Source organism: Oryctolagus cuniculus, chromosome 3 (genome assembly GCF_051225735.1).
Source record: "Oryctolagus cuniculus isolate XC-2025 breed Fujian yellow rabbit chromosome 3, ASM5122573v1, whole genome shotgun sequence".
Taxonomy (NCBI): domain Eukaryota; kingdom Metazoa; phylum Chordata; class Mammalia; order Lagomorpha; family Leporidae; genus Oryctolagus; species Oryctolagus cuniculus.
This window is the reverse complement of record NC_142869.1, coordinates 173817801-173835530: the sequence shown is the minus strand read 5'-3', so window position 1 is coordinate 173835530 and position 17730 is coordinate 173817801. Positions and strand designations below refer to the sequence as shown.

General features: G+C 40.3%; 1 protein-coding gene across 1 annotated transcript in view; it reads left to right on the top strand.

Annotated features, from left to right (window-relative positions):
• Positions 1-8692, top strand: part of LOC100008612 (aldo-keto reductase family 1, member D1 (delta 4-3-ketosteroid-5-beta-reductase)) — a 44216-nt gene extending 35524 nt beyond the window's left edge. Inside the window, 4 exon segments of the mRNA NM_001081997.1 lie at positions 2246-2355; positions 3550-3715; positions 6113-6195; positions 8650-8692. Coding sequence (NP_001075466.1) covers positions 2246-2355; positions 3550-3715; positions 6113-6195; positions 8650-8692 — 402 coding nt within the window.
• The last annotated feature ends 9038 nt before the right edge of the window (positions 8693-17730 follow it).

The window sequence follows — 17730 nt, the reverse complement described above, 5'->3', positions numbered from 1 at the left end:
CCATAAGGCATTTGGATCTGGCTAAAAAGCCTATGAGAGTATTTCAGGCATGGAAAGCCAAGACACTCTGGCAAAAAAAGACCTAAATGAAAGATCTCTGTGAGTGAGATCCCAGTGGAAAGAATGGGCCATCAAAGAAGGCAGTACCTTTCTTTGAAGGGAGGAGAGAACTTCCACTTTGATTATGGCCTTGTTTAAATAAGATCAGGGTTTGTGAACTCAAAAGGCTTCTATAGCCTTGGAAGCTCATGACAAGAGCCTCAGGTGATTACTGACATCATAAATGAGAGTGTCAGTTGTTAAATCAACAACAGGAGTCACTGTTCACTACTCCCCATGTAGGATCTCTGTCCTTAATATGTTGTACTATGTGAATTAATGGTAAAACTAGTACTCAAATAGTAATTTATCCTTGTGTATCTGTGTGGGCGCAAATTGTTGAAATCTTTTTTTAGTATATACTAAGTTGATCTTCTGTATATAAAGATAATTGAAAATGAATCTTGATGAAGAATGGGATGGGAGATGTTGTGGGAGATGGGATGGTTGCGGGTGGGAGGGAGGTTATGCAGGGAAAAGCCACTATAATCCAAAAGGTATACTTTCGGAATTTATATTTATTAAATAAAAGTTTTTTTTTTTTTTTTAAAAAAAGCTTTGAAGCTCAAATCCATAGAAAAATAACTAAGAAAAGAATGAGGTGGAATAAGACCTTTCAATGTGGAGACATAGTACAGAGTATTTAAAATAATGTGAAGCCATTGCAGGAAACATTGTACAAATAAATGGATGTTAACAAATACCTTAGAAATAGGACCAAGTATAATAAAAATGTAATGTAAAGTAACACAAATTAATGGCAAAGGGATGATTTTCTTTTTTTTTCTTTTAAAAATAAAGTGACAATTTAATTCATTCAGCAAATACACATTGAATACATCCATATTCAAGGGTCACATTATTATAGCTTTGACATCTAGGGCATGCTAAAGGGTGAGATAGTTTCCCTGAAGTCATCATGTAAGACAGAAGCCTAATCCGTACTTCTAAAATGGATTTTTTTTTTTAGTAAATAGTGTGAGAAAAATGACTCCATGTAGAAACAAATGTAGATCTTTGCCTCATACTAAAAAGTTAATATCCCTTGGTCAGTAGTTAAAGAAGACAAAATCACCCAGAAATACAAGAAGAGAGCTTTAGTTTTCTGGAGCAATGGGTAGAAACAAAAAACCATGGAAAAAATCACAAAGACAACTTTAAATTATTAGTATTTATTTAAATATTATTTAACTATTATTAAAATTTTAATATAAACATCTAGTAACAATTAAGGAGCAAAGAAAAATAAATAAGAAATAATAACATTTCTAGAAATATAATAGAAAAGTTGTTCACCTCCTTATGAATTAAAAATCTAGTAAATATCAGTGAAACATAAGTAAAAAAAATTAAGATTCATCATAAAAATGTGTAAAAGAAGTGAACACAAATTCACAAAGACAGAACTTACAAAACTGGTCAATATGAGGATACTGCAGAAATTCATGAAAAAATGCATATTATTAAAAAATTGTGCATGGATTTCCAGATTTCTTATATATGTGTGCACCAAAATAACCTCCTCTTTTAATTTCATTTTCCAGGACGTTTTTGAGGGAGCTTTATATATGAAAAATATTCAACTCACCATTAATTAGAGAAATGCAAATATAAGTGTGATTCTGTATTTCATATTAGCAAAGTGTCTGTTGTACATTTACATATGCTGTACTTATTATAATGCTCTGCATAAGCAAGTGATGAGGCACCAGAGAATATAAATTAACTCAGTCTGACTGGAGATCAATGTGGCAATATATATTAAGAGCCTTAACAATGTTCAGAGGATTCCATTTCTAGGAATCTATTTTGATTAAAGAATCTCAGGATGCTCAGATAGACTTCGTGTGTGTTTATCAAAGCATGGCTTATTAAGAGGAGAGAGGATGGTAACAACATTGAAAATTAGGAGAATGATTAAATAAATTTTAAAGCATTCATAATATATAAGACCTTAATAGAAGAAAGAGAGATTAATTTATCCCATTAAGAAAAAGACCTAGATACAAACTGTAGCATATAGTATGGATGTGGTTATGTTATTAATGTGGATTTTGTTGAAGAGTTTTTTTTTTTTTAACTATGTGAAATGCATTTGACTACAAGAAACTAAATTTGTGCTTTGTTCTCCAATACAACTACATAGGTTGAGTGCCACCCTTACTTCACCCAGCCAAAACTCCTAAAATTTTGCCAACAACACGACATCATCATTGTTGCATATAGCCCTTTGGGAACTTGTAGGAATCCAATGTGGTAAGTAGTTTGGCATTAGTTTGTGTCACATCTTTTCAGAAAGTTGTTCATTCGGTGTAGTGAGGCTACTGTGAATTACTTAATTGGAATGACCTATTTGACTGTTTGATCTTAATCCATTATGTCCCATTGTCCTATTTATAGGACACATAAATACTTGAATTGAACCATAAATATACTACTTCTGGCAACTATGAAATAAATATTTCATTGAAATAGAAATTGAAAACTCGGCACTTAACTGGTTAAGACAGTAATCTGTTCAAATCATTATATACTTATATGCAATAGAGCTTTTAATACGCTTCTCCCTGAAGTGTTGTTAGAATTCATTACGAGTGTAAAATTATCTGTCAGTGCCTGGTATATATGAAAGGCCAAATAAATGTTATTTCAATTATTATTTGACAAAGAGTTTTTATGGTTAGGTTCTGAAATATTTGAATCTTTTGTTCTGTGTATAGAATGGTGGCACTTCAATGTGAGGTGTTCCACAAAGTAGAAATTTTTCTACTCTAAGATGATACCAAAACTTGTGGCTCTGTTTCTTCCACTTTAGTCTTTCTGCCTTTCCCTGTGTGGACTTCTGATCCAGTTCTCTCTGTAAGACTCATCAGAGGAGGCTGGCATTGTGGTGTGTCCCTTATGGGCACCAGTTCGGGTTCCAGCTGCTCCACTTCCCATCCAGCTCCCTGCTAATGTGCTTTGGAAAGCAGCAGAAGATGGCCCAATGCCTGGGCTCCTGCACCTGCATCGGAGATCTGATGAAGCTGCTGGCTGCTGGCTTTGGCCTGACTCAGCCTCAGTTGTTGCTGCCATTTGTGGAGTGAATCAGCGGATGGACGATCAATCTCTCTCTCTCTCTCTCTCTCTCTCTCTCTCTCTCTGTAATTCTGCCTTTCAAATAAAGAAAATTAATATTTTTTTAAAATAGAAGACTCTTCAGAACACTATTATTACTTACCCTCCAGAAGAGGCATCTTCATAAACTTTCTTCCTTGATCTTCTCATACAAAGAACAACTCTTCATTCAAGGGATTCTGTCACTTAGAGAAACTGATTACAAGTGACCTGCAGTGTCCTGGTGGGTCACCAGATAAAGAGGAGACAGGTAACAGAGGAGGAGGGGGTTTGGTTAACACTTGGTTGTCATCTCTCTGCCTAAATGTGATTTATGTCTTGATTTTTTGAAAGGGTGAATACATCTCTCCCGCCTTTGTTAAAGGACACACTGCTGAACTCACTGGGCAAAAAGTACAAGAAGACTGCAGCCCAAATTGTTTTGCGTTTCAACGTTCAGCGAGGGGTGGTTGTCATTCCTAAAAGCTTTAATCCTGAAAGGATCAAAGAGAACTTTCAGGTAAGAGGATTGCTTTTGGAAATGTGAAAATATGGGTACGTTTCTTGCCTTTGCTTTCAGAGCATGTCCTATTTGGCTCACTAAGCAATTTGTAATGCTGTGTTGCTTGATTACCACTGCCCACATCTTTGTATAATTCCCAGTACTTGGCGATTGCTTTGCTGCTTGTTATTCATCTCCCTTCAATCTTCTTCCCCCTTCTCTGTTGACTCTGGACATTCCCTGCTCATTTCTACACAACAGAAATATGTAAGGTTTGACATTCATTATAAACTATGTCCTTTCTCAATGACTCTGGTAAAACTTGGAAACAAATTTGAAAATTATTGCAGAGAAGGAGAAGGAGGAGGATGAGGAGGAGGATGGGGGGGGGGAGGAGGGGGGGAGGAGGGGGAGGGGAGGGGGAGGGGAAGGGGAAGGGGAAGGGGAAGGAGGTCTTTCATTTGCTGGTTCACTCTCCAAATGGCTGTAATGGCAAGAGCTGAGCCCATCCGAAGCCAGGAGCCAGGAGCTTCTTATAGGTCTCCCATGCGGGTTCAGAGGCCTAAGCACTTGGGCCATCTTCCACTGCTTTCCCAGGCCACAGCAGAGAGCTGGATCAGAAGTGGAGCAGCTGAGACTAGAACAAGTGCCCATGTGGGATTGCGGCACTGCAGGTGGCAGCTTTACCTGCTACACCACAGTGCCGGCCCTCATTGCTGATTTTTAAAAAATGTTTGACAAAATTGTACACCATGATATTCTATATTTCACAAGGGGTTTTGCAGAATGATCATAAAGAGAACAATTCTAAAATCTTTGGAAGGCTTCAACTGAATGAAATTCCGAATTGTTTGATTTTTTTTCAAACCATTCTTTTTTTTTTTTTTTTTAGAAAAATTTACTTATTTTACTTGAAAGGTAGTGAGAGAGAGAGGGAGAGAGAGAGAGAGAGAGAGAGAGAGAGAAACTGGGGCATGGTGAGAGAGAGAAAGAGAGAGTGTTCTGTCTGCTGGCTCCCATCCCCAAATGGCCCCAACAGCCAAGTTTGCACCAAGCCAAAGCCAGGAGCAGAAACTCCATCCAGGGCTTCCTACCTAGGTACAGGGGCTCAAGCACTTTCATTCAGTGCTTTCCCAGGTACATTGGAAGGGAAGTATACCAGAAATGGAGCAGCAGGGGCATAAACTGGTACCCTTATAGGGTATCCACATTGAAGGCAGTGATGTAACTCACTGTGCTTCAACACCAGCCCCTTAAATAATATTCTTCTGTGTCTACCAAAGTACATTTTTAATTAATGAATTTATCTGAAAGGCCGAGTTACACACACACACACACACACACACAGAGAGGGAGAGAGGGAGAGAGATTGAATCACAAGAGGTTCTGTCCCTGACAAGCCGAGGTGCATTACTCCCATAGCTGTGTTCTTGCTCACTCACCTGGTAGCTCGGATTCCTCATTTTTCATTCCATGCTTGTCTGTGTACTTCCGTGGTGTCCGTTTCTTTACACACACCACATAGTTAGGTACTACACAGATAATTAAACTTCACAAATCATTAAATGTATTTAAAAATCAGAGTATGTGCAAAGTATATAAGTATAAAGAAAAATTAAAATGGAAAATGCTATTAAAATATAACGGTAGGCAAAACATTGAAAACTATATAAGAACATATTTCAAGATAAAAAAATCAAAATTTCAAAAAATATGCAATTTTAGAAACTAGGAAATTTTTTTTAAAGTATAAGGCAGTAGTCCAAAATAAAAAACTGACCATTTTTTAAAAAAGATTTATTTTATTTAATTGAAAGAGAGTGACAACTGTGGTGGGTTTGGGGGAGGGGCAAGACTATTCCATTGCAAGCTGGTCCACTCCCTCACATGGCCACAACACTGGGCCAGGCTGAAGCCAGGAGTCTGGAACTCCATCTGGTGGCAGAGACCCAAACATTTGAGCCATATTTGCTGCTTTCCCAGGTGCATTAGCAGCGAGCAGAATGGAAATAGAGCAGCTAGAACTTAGAGTGCCACTCATATGGAACACCAGCATTGCAAGTGGTGGCTTAAGGGGATGCACCAAAATGCTGGCTCCAAAGCTGAGCATCTTACACAGAAATAATAATGATTCTTCACACTGGAATTTCAGGAGAGTTCCTGAACATCTGCTGTTTGACAGAGCATTTGGAATGTCTTACAAAATGTTCTCAGCAGGATTATCTCAGAGATGAAGGGTTGAGCAGAATGTCAAGCCCTGCTTCCCCTGGTGGCTCCAACAGCAGCCCCAGCCTTCTCAGGCACCTGCGGAGACGCTCCCATACCTGAGGAGGGCGCCCTCTGCTGGCCATACTCTCTCACCCCAAGCCTAACCCTTCCACCAACAAAAATGTTCTTTTGTTCTGATTGTTTCAGATCTTTGACTTTTCTCTCACTGAAGAAGAAATGAAGGACATTGAAGCTTTGAATAAAAATGTTCGATATGTGGAACTGCTCATGTAAGTTTTGGGGGATTGTTCATCAGAAATTTCCCAGTGGCCAACAGGGCTCCTACACACCCTGACCCATGTGTCCACAGAAAATGCAGGCTCAAGGATAGTGGGTTGCATGTTCTGAATATTAAACACGCCTGGGTGAGATATATACATTGTGAGAGGGATTCAAAAAGTTCATGTGAAAATGGTATTAGATAACATGCGTTGTCCATGAATTCTTTGAAGCCTCCTTGCCCCCAAAATTCCTACAACCCCAAACTTCTATTTATACTTGATCTTAGCCAAAAGGTTGAGAAATGTTAGCCTACACTTATTTAAGAGAATCCTGGATTTGTGCCATTTCATGGCTTAAAGTGTGGCATGCTAAGAACTCTGAGAATTAACTCACGATGTTCATGTGTTAGAGAATTTACTCATTATGTACATGTTAAGGAATTAATTCATAATGTATATACATCAGAGAATTAACTCATTGAATACATATTAGAGAATTACCTCGTTACATAGATATTTTAGAGAATTCATATAATACATATATATATAAATCATTATGTATATATGTTTTAGGATTAACTCATATGCACATGTTAGAGAATTAACTCACTATGCACATGTCAGAGAATTCATAATGCATATATGTTAGAGAATTAACTCATGATGTACATATGTTCGAGAATTAGCTAATAACATACATATGTTAGAGCATTAACTCGTGTACATGTTAAACAATTAATGCAATGTATACATGTTAGAGAATTAACTCTTGATGTATATATGTTAAAACAACAGCGGCAAAAGTATCCAAATATATTTATTTCTTCTCCAAAAGCAAAGTGATGCATAAATTAGAGCAAATTGATATAAAAATCTTTTAACTGAAAAAGTTCCTGGAAGAAAGGCACTGTAATGTACTAGAAAGAGAATCAGATTGGGAAGAAAGAACCTTCAGTTGCAAATTTCTTACCTATAAGAATTAGAGCTTCTAGATCCACCTATTAACTAACTTCCCACAAGCAGAATTCCTTATATTTCTTTAGAGTATTGCCACAATCAGTTAATCCACCTAGGTGGCCATTTTTTCTCTAAATATTACAATTTTAAGACAAAAATACAGTTTTTACACATGCACTTATCTGCATATACACACATTGTTTTCTTCTTCATCATTCTCTATTAATCTTTCCATTTTTTCTCATCACCTAAACAGTCATTTTCATTTTGTAATCTTAACTTTAGTGGCATTTAGAAAATGCTCATTAAGAAGATTTGGACACTTATCCTTTGGACTCTCCTTTTTTGGATAAGGTGGAAGGTACTCTGGTAGGGCTAATATTGAATATCTGAACCACTGTAGTAAAAACTTGTGAGTGTGGATTTCCAGGGAAAGAGTGTGATATCAAAAGGTAGTACTCAACCTCAAGACAAAAAGAAAACACAAACTCATAACATTTTGACTGAACTAACAGATAGTTAGAGGTGACTTAATAGTTCTTCAGGACAGCCAGTTTTTATTTAATAAATGTCATTAAATTAAGATGAAATAGCAAGATGCAAGATGTAATAGCAAGATGCAATCAATCCACCACTGTATTGATTATTTCACAGACATTTGTGACATGATTCAGTCAGACATTCCACCTATTTAATACCAGTTCTAGTAACACTGGGAGAGAATAATCTATTGTGCAGGAAATACCTAGAAAACTAACAAGATGAAGCAAATATTAGGCTGCATGAGTCAGCAAACTATCATTTAGGGTCATGAATCTTTTTCTGTTTTTCATTTAGTTGATCTTTTACATTTGAGAGCCTCTTTTGTTTTATACTTTTAGTTCATGGTAGCTTGGAAAGAACTGAATCTTGGACAAGCACCATGTCAGGGATACCCACTCCAGACCTTTTATAGCCTGTTTCACCTTTGTTATTTAAGATACAGTTTCATCATCACAATCACTAGTAATGGACACTTCACTGCTTGTTCCCTTTGTAGATTTTAAAACTTTCCACACTCAGGAGGTCTAGCGAGAGCAGCAAGTAAAAACTGATGAGGAGAGAGTGACACAGACCCATAAAAGGAGTTTTGAAGAGCAAAGTTTATTTAGTTCATTGCAGTGGGTGGGAGCCAGGGTCAAGAGAGCAGAGGAGGATGGAATTGAGCAAAGTCCTGAAAACACAGACAGGCGGGACTCACCTCTAGTTTTTTTGTTGTTGTGCTGAGTAAAATGTTGATGTGGTAACCAACCTCACACCCACACTCACACCTACAACCAAGGGTACTGTCCAGGGCTGCAGGAAAAGGCCCTGGCTTGAGGGAAAAGAGGGGAGAAGCATGCGAGAAACAGAGGGGTAATGAGTGGAGTGGGAGAGTGATCCATGAAATAACCAAGGGTGTGAGTAACCCGCACAGCTGTGCGACTTCTGGAATGAACTTCTTCCTTCTGGGGGTTGTTTTGGCAGGTGGCGTGATCATCCTGAATATCCATTTAATGATGAATACTGACTTCAGATTCTTCCTCCCTACAAGTGCCCAAAGATGCGCACAAGAAAGGGGCCTCACTGTCCTCAGAAAAAGTGGTAATGGAATGATGCCCAACTTTTGTGTAGCAACCATGACTTTAACTTAGCTGAACTTTAACACAAACTGTTCAGATCTCATGAAATAATTCTTTAGAAATTATTAGCTAACAGTGCAAAGACCAATGTATTCTGCATTCCATATGGAAAGATTTAGAAAATATTTAAAAGACATGTGAAGATAATACCTCATGAATCTGGGTACTACTGTTGGTAGTCTGAATTCTTTAGCAGTTAACAGGACAACCAAGAGTGGGGAGAGCCTGCAGGTACCAGTGTCCTGACAGTGGCCTTGAAATGCAGACACAGCCAAGATGAGATGCACACATGCATGATTAACAAGGAAATGATTTGTCCCACCATGAGTAGATGTAGAGGGCTAAGTGTGGAAAAAGTCTTAAAATTGAGCTATGTAATTAACACAGTGGTAGACAAAGCCCTGGTGATCTTACTGCTATTGTTGTGCTGCTATTTTGTTCCATCCAATGTGTGTTTCTGTAGCCTTTACCCAGTTTGGAGAGTGGATTATTACTAGTTCTATCTTGCATCCTTAAAAGGCCTGGGCTCTAACACAACTGATGACTCGCATTGACTCTGTCTTATCCCCCTTGTCCACAGCCATCAAAAACCACTATTAAGTGACTTGAGAAAACACATGCACAAATAAACTCTGTATCAAGAAATTGTACTGACTGCTATTTTAAAGGAATATATTTTAAAAGAATATATTTTAAAAGGAGGATTTAGGAAGCATGATGACATGACATAATATTATTATACTTACAACTTTGAGTGTTATTGAGATAGCTATATGAATTTTGAAAAGTGGCAAGCTGAAAATAACACTGGTGATTTGCTTTACATAAATCTTTGAAAAGCGAATAAGAAGACTATTAGAATTCAGCATTACAGATAAGTTAATTAGATGTCTTATAGGTCACTGTCATAAGGTGAGTTCTTCAAAAATTATATTTTTCAAAACCAATTTCTTATAATTTCCATTGCTTACACATATATTTTTATTGATTACAAAAGTCTGATCTTGAGGGGCCAGCATTGGAATGCACAGGTTAAGCCACCACCTACAATGCTGGCATTCCATTTGGGCGTCGGTTTGAGTCCCAGCTGCACCATTTACAATCCAGCTCCTTGCTAGTGCACCTGGGAAAGCAGTGGAAGACGGTGCAAATCCTTGAGCCCCTGCAGTCACATGGGAGACCCAGATGAAACTCCTGCCTCCTGGCTTTGCCCTGGCCCAGCCTTGGCCATTGAAGCCATTTGGAGAGTGAACTAGCAGATGGAAGATCTGTCTCTCTGTAACTCTGCCTTTCAAATAAAAAAAAATCTGATTTGTAAACTTGTTTCCAGTGATCTAACATTTGTACAATTCTGTCCTGTGGAAAATATTTTGCTCACAAGAAACAATAAAAGTTGAATGATTTTTCTCCACATGAATCTCCATTTTCTAAGTTGGGTAAAAGGGAAGAATCATCTTAATTCAAAAATTTAAAAGGCCTTCAGTTGAGTACTGTCCATCTAGCAATGGGAAGAGAAGGAAGTAAAAGGGCTACCACAGTGGAAGAGCACAAAGTTGAATCCTGATCCACGTTGCCTGAGTCTTGCAACATGCCCCCAGAGGTCCTAAGTGAGGTGGAATAGAGACAACACCTATCAGACCATTGTTTAAAGGATCACATTGGAAAAAGAGTCCCACGATCCACCAAGGAAGAAAATTCTTCTAAACATGGAGGAAGGGATTCCTATCTCAGTCCTCACAGATGGGGGAATTGTTGGAGACAGAAATTAGGAAGGTCAAGAAAGAAGAACAGTGGGACCTGCCTTTCCAAAGTCACTTCTGCTCCCTCTCATGCCCCTCTGAAGTTTCTCACTTGCTATAGGAAAATTGTGTCCCCACAAAGTTCCTATGTTGAAGTCCTAGCACCCAGACCCCAGAATGTGGCCTTATTGGAACGTAGGGTTATTGCATATATAATTAATTAGATGAGGTCGTACAGACAAAACCAGGGGAAATTCACCCTGTGAAGATGAGGCAGACGGGGTAACACCTCCATAAGCCAAGGAACACCAAAGACAGCCGGCCACTACCAGGAACCTGGCAGGAGGCATGGTGCACGTGCTCCGTACAGACCTCAGAAGGAACCCCCACCCCTATGCTGACACCTGACTGCAGACTCCCAGCCCCCCTGGTCGTGAAACAACGGATTTCTGTGGGTTGAGCCCCCCGTTGGGTGGCACTTTGCTATGGAGGCCTGCAGAGTAACACCATTCTTCAGTAGAGATTTCCAGTCCCTCCAGCTGACATCTGCAGTAAAAATCGGCTAAGCCCAAGGATTGATAACCAGTAGTCATGACCTTCCTGGGGACTTTTGCAACCCCAAAGTGATGTTTGCCTTTAGAAAAGTCAGTATTTCTAGTGTATGGCCTTTGATCAGCTATGGAGTAAGAGCCAGGACTTCCTGCCCCAGCCTGCACAATGGTTCTTGGCCTGCCTACCCTAACTGTTGCCACAAGGGCCTTCCCTGGGCAGTCCACAGCACAGTCACAGACAGTCCACAGCACTGGGGTGCCGGGAGAGTGGCAAGGCAACAAAGCCATGTCCTCAGCCTTCAACACTTTGTCGTGTGCACATTTTGAGGCCACAGTTATGAGGATTCATGAAGGTTGAACAACTTGCATGTCCCAGACTTGCCTTCTCTCTCTGGAACTCGTAACTTTCAGGCTTCCGCTGCTGACTTCCCCCATTTCTGACCATTGCAGGGTAATAATGGAATCTGGTATCTTGTGGAGCCCTGGTCCTGAACTATGAACCTCCCTCAACCTTGAACTGTAGTCTTGATGCTTCTGCCTCCACATACGAGATCTCCAAGTTCTGTTTCATTTCATTCAAGAGAACAGGCTAAGAGAGTGACACCTCACTAGTAGGCTCACCCTCTCACAAGGGCATCTGGTGGAAGCCTTTCTCACTGGGTAACATCTCCTCTGGCAGAGCCATACAATGTAGGGGGATTCCCACCATTCTGTGGTCTCCTCAGGGTCCCAGCTCGAGGTCAGGCTGCCCTCCAGCATTGGGGCAGACCTCTCCTTTTGCAAGGTGCGTGATGACTTGACTCAGCAGTTAGAAGTTGCTGCAAGCTTATCAGACCCTCTTACGAAGGCCACATTCCTTGCCCATTTATGTTTCTGCACCTCCAGCTTGAACACTTATTTCTTTTTGTCAGGATTTAATGGAAAGCCAAAAGAAGCATCCACCACAGATCTTCTCTTCCATCCCTAAAACTTAGATCTTAGTTTATGGCCTAAGTTGCAAAATACAAGCATGTAACCTGTTATTTTTCAGTGATGTCATAGCCGTGCTGACTCCAATGAGAGCTGTATCCCACATTGTGCTTCAGCCATGTTTAACTCAGTCACTTCTGAATTCCAGGATTTTCCACTTGCCATGTCCCACTTTTAGGAACTATTGTATCAGGATATTTTAGTTGGTAGTAAGAGAAACCCAACTCAAACTAGTATAAGCAAGAACTGAATTCAAATTCCTTGCAGAACTGGAAGCAAAGAAGTGCAGAAGTGAAGTGGCTTTCTTCACTAGATACCAAAACAGTATCTTCCAAAGGTCAGTAACCAAATCAGCCTTGAGTTTATCTTTTCTTTCCAGACATAATAAAACTTATATCTCTACTAGACAAGACCATTAGCCTTTTGATTGCACAATAATCATTTTTATTACTCCCAGTTTTCTGAAACAATTCCTTTTGCAGTTCAAAATTAAATTTTCTGCGAATACTAACTGATAGAATAAAAAAGGGAGAGAACGATCCAACATGGGAAGTGGGATATACAGCAGACTCATAGAATGGCAGATGTCCTAAACAGCACTCTGGCCTCAGAATCAGCCCTTAAGGCACTCGGATTTGGCTGAAGAACCCATGCGAGTAGTTTAGGCATGGAAAGCCAAGACACTCTGGCAAAAAAAAAAAAAAAAAAAAAAAAAAAAACCAAACAAACCTAAATGAAAGATCTCTGCAAGTGAGATCCCAGTAGAAAGAACGGGCCATCAAAAAAGGAGGTACCTTTCTCTGAAGGGAGGAGAGAACTTCCACTTTGACTATGACCTTGTCTAAATAAGATCGAAGTTAGCGAACTCAAGAGGCTTCCATAGCCTTGGAAACTCATGACTAGAGCCTAGGGAGATTTCTGAAACCATAAATAAGAGCGTCAAATTGTTAAGTCAACAACAGGAGTCACTGTGTACTTACTCCTCATGTGGGATCTCTGTTCTTAATGTGTTGTCCAATGTGAATTAATGCTATAACTAGTATTGAAACAGTATTTTACACTTTATGTTCTGTGTGTGTGCGCAAACTGATGAAATCTTTTTTTTTTTTTTTTATTTTTGACAGGCAGAGTGGACAGTGAGAGAGAGAGACAGAGAGAAAGGTCTTCCTTTGCCGTTGGTTCACCCTCCAATGGCCGCCGCGGCTGGCGCGCTGCGGCCGGCGCACCGCGCTGATCCGATGGCAGGAGCCAGGAGCCAGGTGCTTTTCCTGGTCTCCCATGGGGTGCAGGGCCCAAGCACCTGGGCCATCCTCCACTGCACTCCCGGGCCACAGCAGAGGGCTGGCCTGGAAGAGGGGCAACCGGGACAGAATCCGGCGCCCCGACCGGGACTAGAACCCGGTGTGCCGGCGCCGCAAGGCGGAGGATTAGCCTAGTGAGCCGCGGCGCCGGCCTAATCTTTACCTAATATATACTAAACTGATCTTCTGTATATAAAGAGAATTGAAAATGAATCTTGATGTGCATGGAAGGGGAGAGGGAGCGGGAGATGGGAGGGGTGCGAGTGGGAGGGAAGTTATGGGGGGGGAAGCCATTGTAAATCACAAACTGTACTTTGGAAAATTATATTTTCTAAATAAAAGTTTAAAAAAATAAAAAAGAAAATGCAATTAAAAAACAAAATTAAATTTTCTTATTCTATAAAATCAGAATTATGGAATATCCTTTCCGATGTTTCACACAGTGGATCTGGAAGGATCAAAAACTCTGCACATTTCCAAGAAAGTTCTGGCCCTTGACTTCTCTTGGGAGATGACTTTGAAACCCTAGGAATGCCATTCCTGAGAAGAATGCTTTTTATTTCTTTTAAGCTGGGACATAGGGCCACGTCAGATAGCTTATGCTAATGATGTGCTTTATGGTGGGGAGGCCTTCACCCTCATGGTATCACTTTGACCACTGAGGGCCTTGGGAATGGGTGAGCAAGGTCAGCCTTGTGGGATTTATGTGACAAAGTCTCAATAAAAATGTTCACCCAGAAGCTGCAGGGAGTCTCCCTGCTCAGAGTACCAGCAATGTGGCGCCACACATCATTTCTAGGAGAAGCACACTCTGTCCACACAACTCTACTGGAATAAAACATCTGGAACTCTGCCTGGTCCTTCTGCTGGACACTGCTCTATGATCCTTTTACCTTTGCTCACTTTCGTCTGCATCCTTTCACAGTAATGAACGATAACCATGAGTATAACAGCATTTCTGAGTTCTGTGACTCCTCCTGACAAATCATTGAAATTTATGCTGGTCTTCAGGCCCTGTAGCATAAATAGTTAGGGAGAACCAGACAGTCCTTGAGGAAGCTGCTAGACAATGTCCATAAGAGCACTGATAGTGCACAAGACAGTTCCTCTCACCCATCAAATGTTAGATTTTCTGTTTCTTTTGCTTTTCACTTATTTATTTTCATTTTTTATTTGAAAAAGAGAGTGAGACATAGACAGACAGAACTTCCATTTTCTGGTTCCAACAGCCAGGACTGGGTCAGGCTGAAGCCAGAAGCTGAGAATTCAGTCCGGGTCACCTGTATAACCGGTAGAGACTCGAATACTTGAGTCATTATCTGCTGACTCCCAGGGTGCACATTAACCTGGAAGCTGGATCAGAAGCAGAATGGCAGGGACTCAAACTGGCACTCTGATGTATGATGTGGGTGTCCAAAGGACACCATTGCAGTGAAGGCTTCCCCCAATCCCATATAATTTTTCTTAAAAATACCTTTGAGTAAACAAAGTTTTGTCCTGTTAATGAATCATAGCTGGGATACAACACCTTCAATGTCATCTAAGTTATATACCTACCCTACACTTGATCTTAGCCAAAAGGCCGAGAAATGATACTTATCTACTCTACAAATTTGAACTGTGAAGATATATTGTAATCTCCCCAAGTCACCCTGATATTCACAGGAAAAGGTGATTGATACAAAGTGAATAATACTGGACTATACGTCTAGTTCTCTTTCTCTCTCTCTCTCTCTCTTTTTTTTAAAAGATTTATTTATTTGAAAGAGTTACACAGAGAGAGGAGAGGCAGAGAGAGAGAGGTCTTCCATCCACTGGTTCACTCCCCAGTTGGCTGCAACAGCCGGAGCTGTGCTGACCCGAAGCCAGGAGCCAGGAGCTTCCTCCGGGTCTCCCACTGGGTGCAGGGGCCCAAAGACGGGACATCTTCTACTGCTTTCCCAGCCATGGCAGAAAGCTGGATCGGAAGTGGAGCAGCCAGGACTTGACCCGGCACCCATATGGGATGCTGGCACTGCAGGCAGCAGCTTTACCTGCTACACCACAGCACCAGCCCTATACCTCTCTTGACAAGAAACATTTTTCTTGCATATTAAAGTTGCTGTTTATATATTAAATTATAATATATATATATATAGAGAGTATGTATACACATACACACATATACACACACAGGGAGAGAGACAGGAAAGTGCATTTAGCACACTAATCTCCAGGGTGCAGCTCAGGGGTTTTTTTTGTGCACACACACACACCACCACCAGCACCCAGGTCAGGAGACAGAACACCTCGGCACTCCAGGCGGTTCTCACCTGCTCCTCCTCAATCCATATCCTCTCATTTGCATTCTGTTAACATTTCCAGTAAAGAAGCTTCAGTGGCAGTGACTGCAAAGCTGCATATCCTGGAGGTTATTGGGATACTACCAGAGACAGAACATTTGTTATTTTGTCTTTGTGCAAAAATAATTTGTGCTAAGCTATTTTATCCAAATCATGTATGTTTAAATTTTCTTATTATGTATCAGAAGAAAACTCTGAGAACTTTCATTTGGAGATATATATATATATATATATACACACACACACACATATGTATACATATATGTGTGTATATATATATGTGTGTGTGTATATATATATATATTTGAGAGGCAGAGCAACAGAGAGAGGGGGAGAGACAGAGAGGACCCACTTGGGCCATAGCAGAGAGCTGTATCTGAAGAGGAGTATCTAGGACACAAACTGGTGCCAATATGGAATGCTGGCACTGCAGGAGTAAGCTTAGCTGACTATGCCAAAGCATCAGCCCTTGTTTGGATTTAAAAAAAAAAATTTTATTTATTTATTTGAGAGGCAGAGTTACAGACACAGAGAGAAGTCTTCCATTCGCTGGTTCACTCCCCAAATGGCCAAAATGGCCAGGGCTGGGCTGATCCAAAGCCAGGAGCCAGGAGCTTCTTCTGGGTCTCCCACGAAAGTGTAGGGGTCCAAGCACTTGGGCCATGTCCTCTGCTGCTTTCCCAGGCTGTAGCAGAAAGCTGGATCAGAAGAAGAGCATGGGTAATGGCACCAGCATCTTATATGGGCACTGGTTCATGTTCTGGCTGCTCCACTTCTGATCCAGTTCCTTGCTAATGAAAATCTGCGGAAGATGGACCAAGTGTTTGGGCCCTTGCCACTCACATGGGAAACCTGGATGAAGCTCCCAGCTCCTGGTTTTGGCCTGGCTCAGCACTGGCCATTGCTGCCATCTACAGAGCGAACCAGCGGATCAAAGATCTCTTTTTCTCTCTGTCTTTCCCTGATCTATGTAACTCTGACTTTCTATATACATTTTAGTGTATTTCTGTGAAAAATTTCAATTGGAATTTTGATAGGGGTTTCATTGAATTTGTGCATCACTTTGGGTAAATATGGACATGTTGATTAATATTGCCTCTTCCAATTCATGAAAACATTTATTCCTCTTCTTCAATTTCTTTCATTAGTATTTTATAATTTTCAGATCATTCACTTCTTGATCAAATTTATTCCTGCTAAGTATTTGATTTCTTTTGAGTCTATTGTTAATGTGATTGCTTCCTTAGTTTCTTTTTCAGGTAATTTATTGTTGGTGTATTGAAACACAAGTGACTTTTTATGTTAATTTTTTAGCCTGAAACTTTACTGAGTTTATTAGGTCTCAGAGTTTTTTAGTGGAGTCTTTGGGGTTTTCCATAAATAAGATCATGTCATTAGCAAATAGAGACAATTTAACTTATTCCTTTCTGATTTAGGTAACTTACTTTTTTTTTTGTCCAGCCGTTGTGACTAAGACTTTCCAACACCATGTTGAGAAGGAGAGGGAAGAACAAGTGTGTAGGTGGAGGGTGTGTGCCATGGCACAGCAGGTTAAGTCACCTTCTTCTCATACTCAGTGCCAGCTTGTGTCCCTGCTTGTCTACATCTGACTCAGCTTCCTCCTACCACACCTGGGAGGCAACAGGAGATAGTCCAAGTATTTGAGATCCTGCACCCTCATGGGATACCTGGATGGAGTTCCTGGTAGTTGGTTTCTGCCTAGCAGCCCCACCTGTTTCCAGAATTTGGGAGTGAATCAGTAGATGAAAGACGTCTCTCTTTCTGTCTCTCCCTCAATCTCTGTCACAATGCCTTTCAAAAAAATAAATTAATAAAAAGGAAGAATTAGTGTGATGTTGTGATATAATCAGATAGACATATTTGGGCTCTGTCTCTTATTCCTGGCACACCACTCTTCAATTTTTTGTGTTAAAATTTTATTTTCTAAAGAGTATGGGATATGTACTCTTTAGAATACTATACCACAGTAAGAAACAACGAAATCCAGTCATTTGCAACAAAAT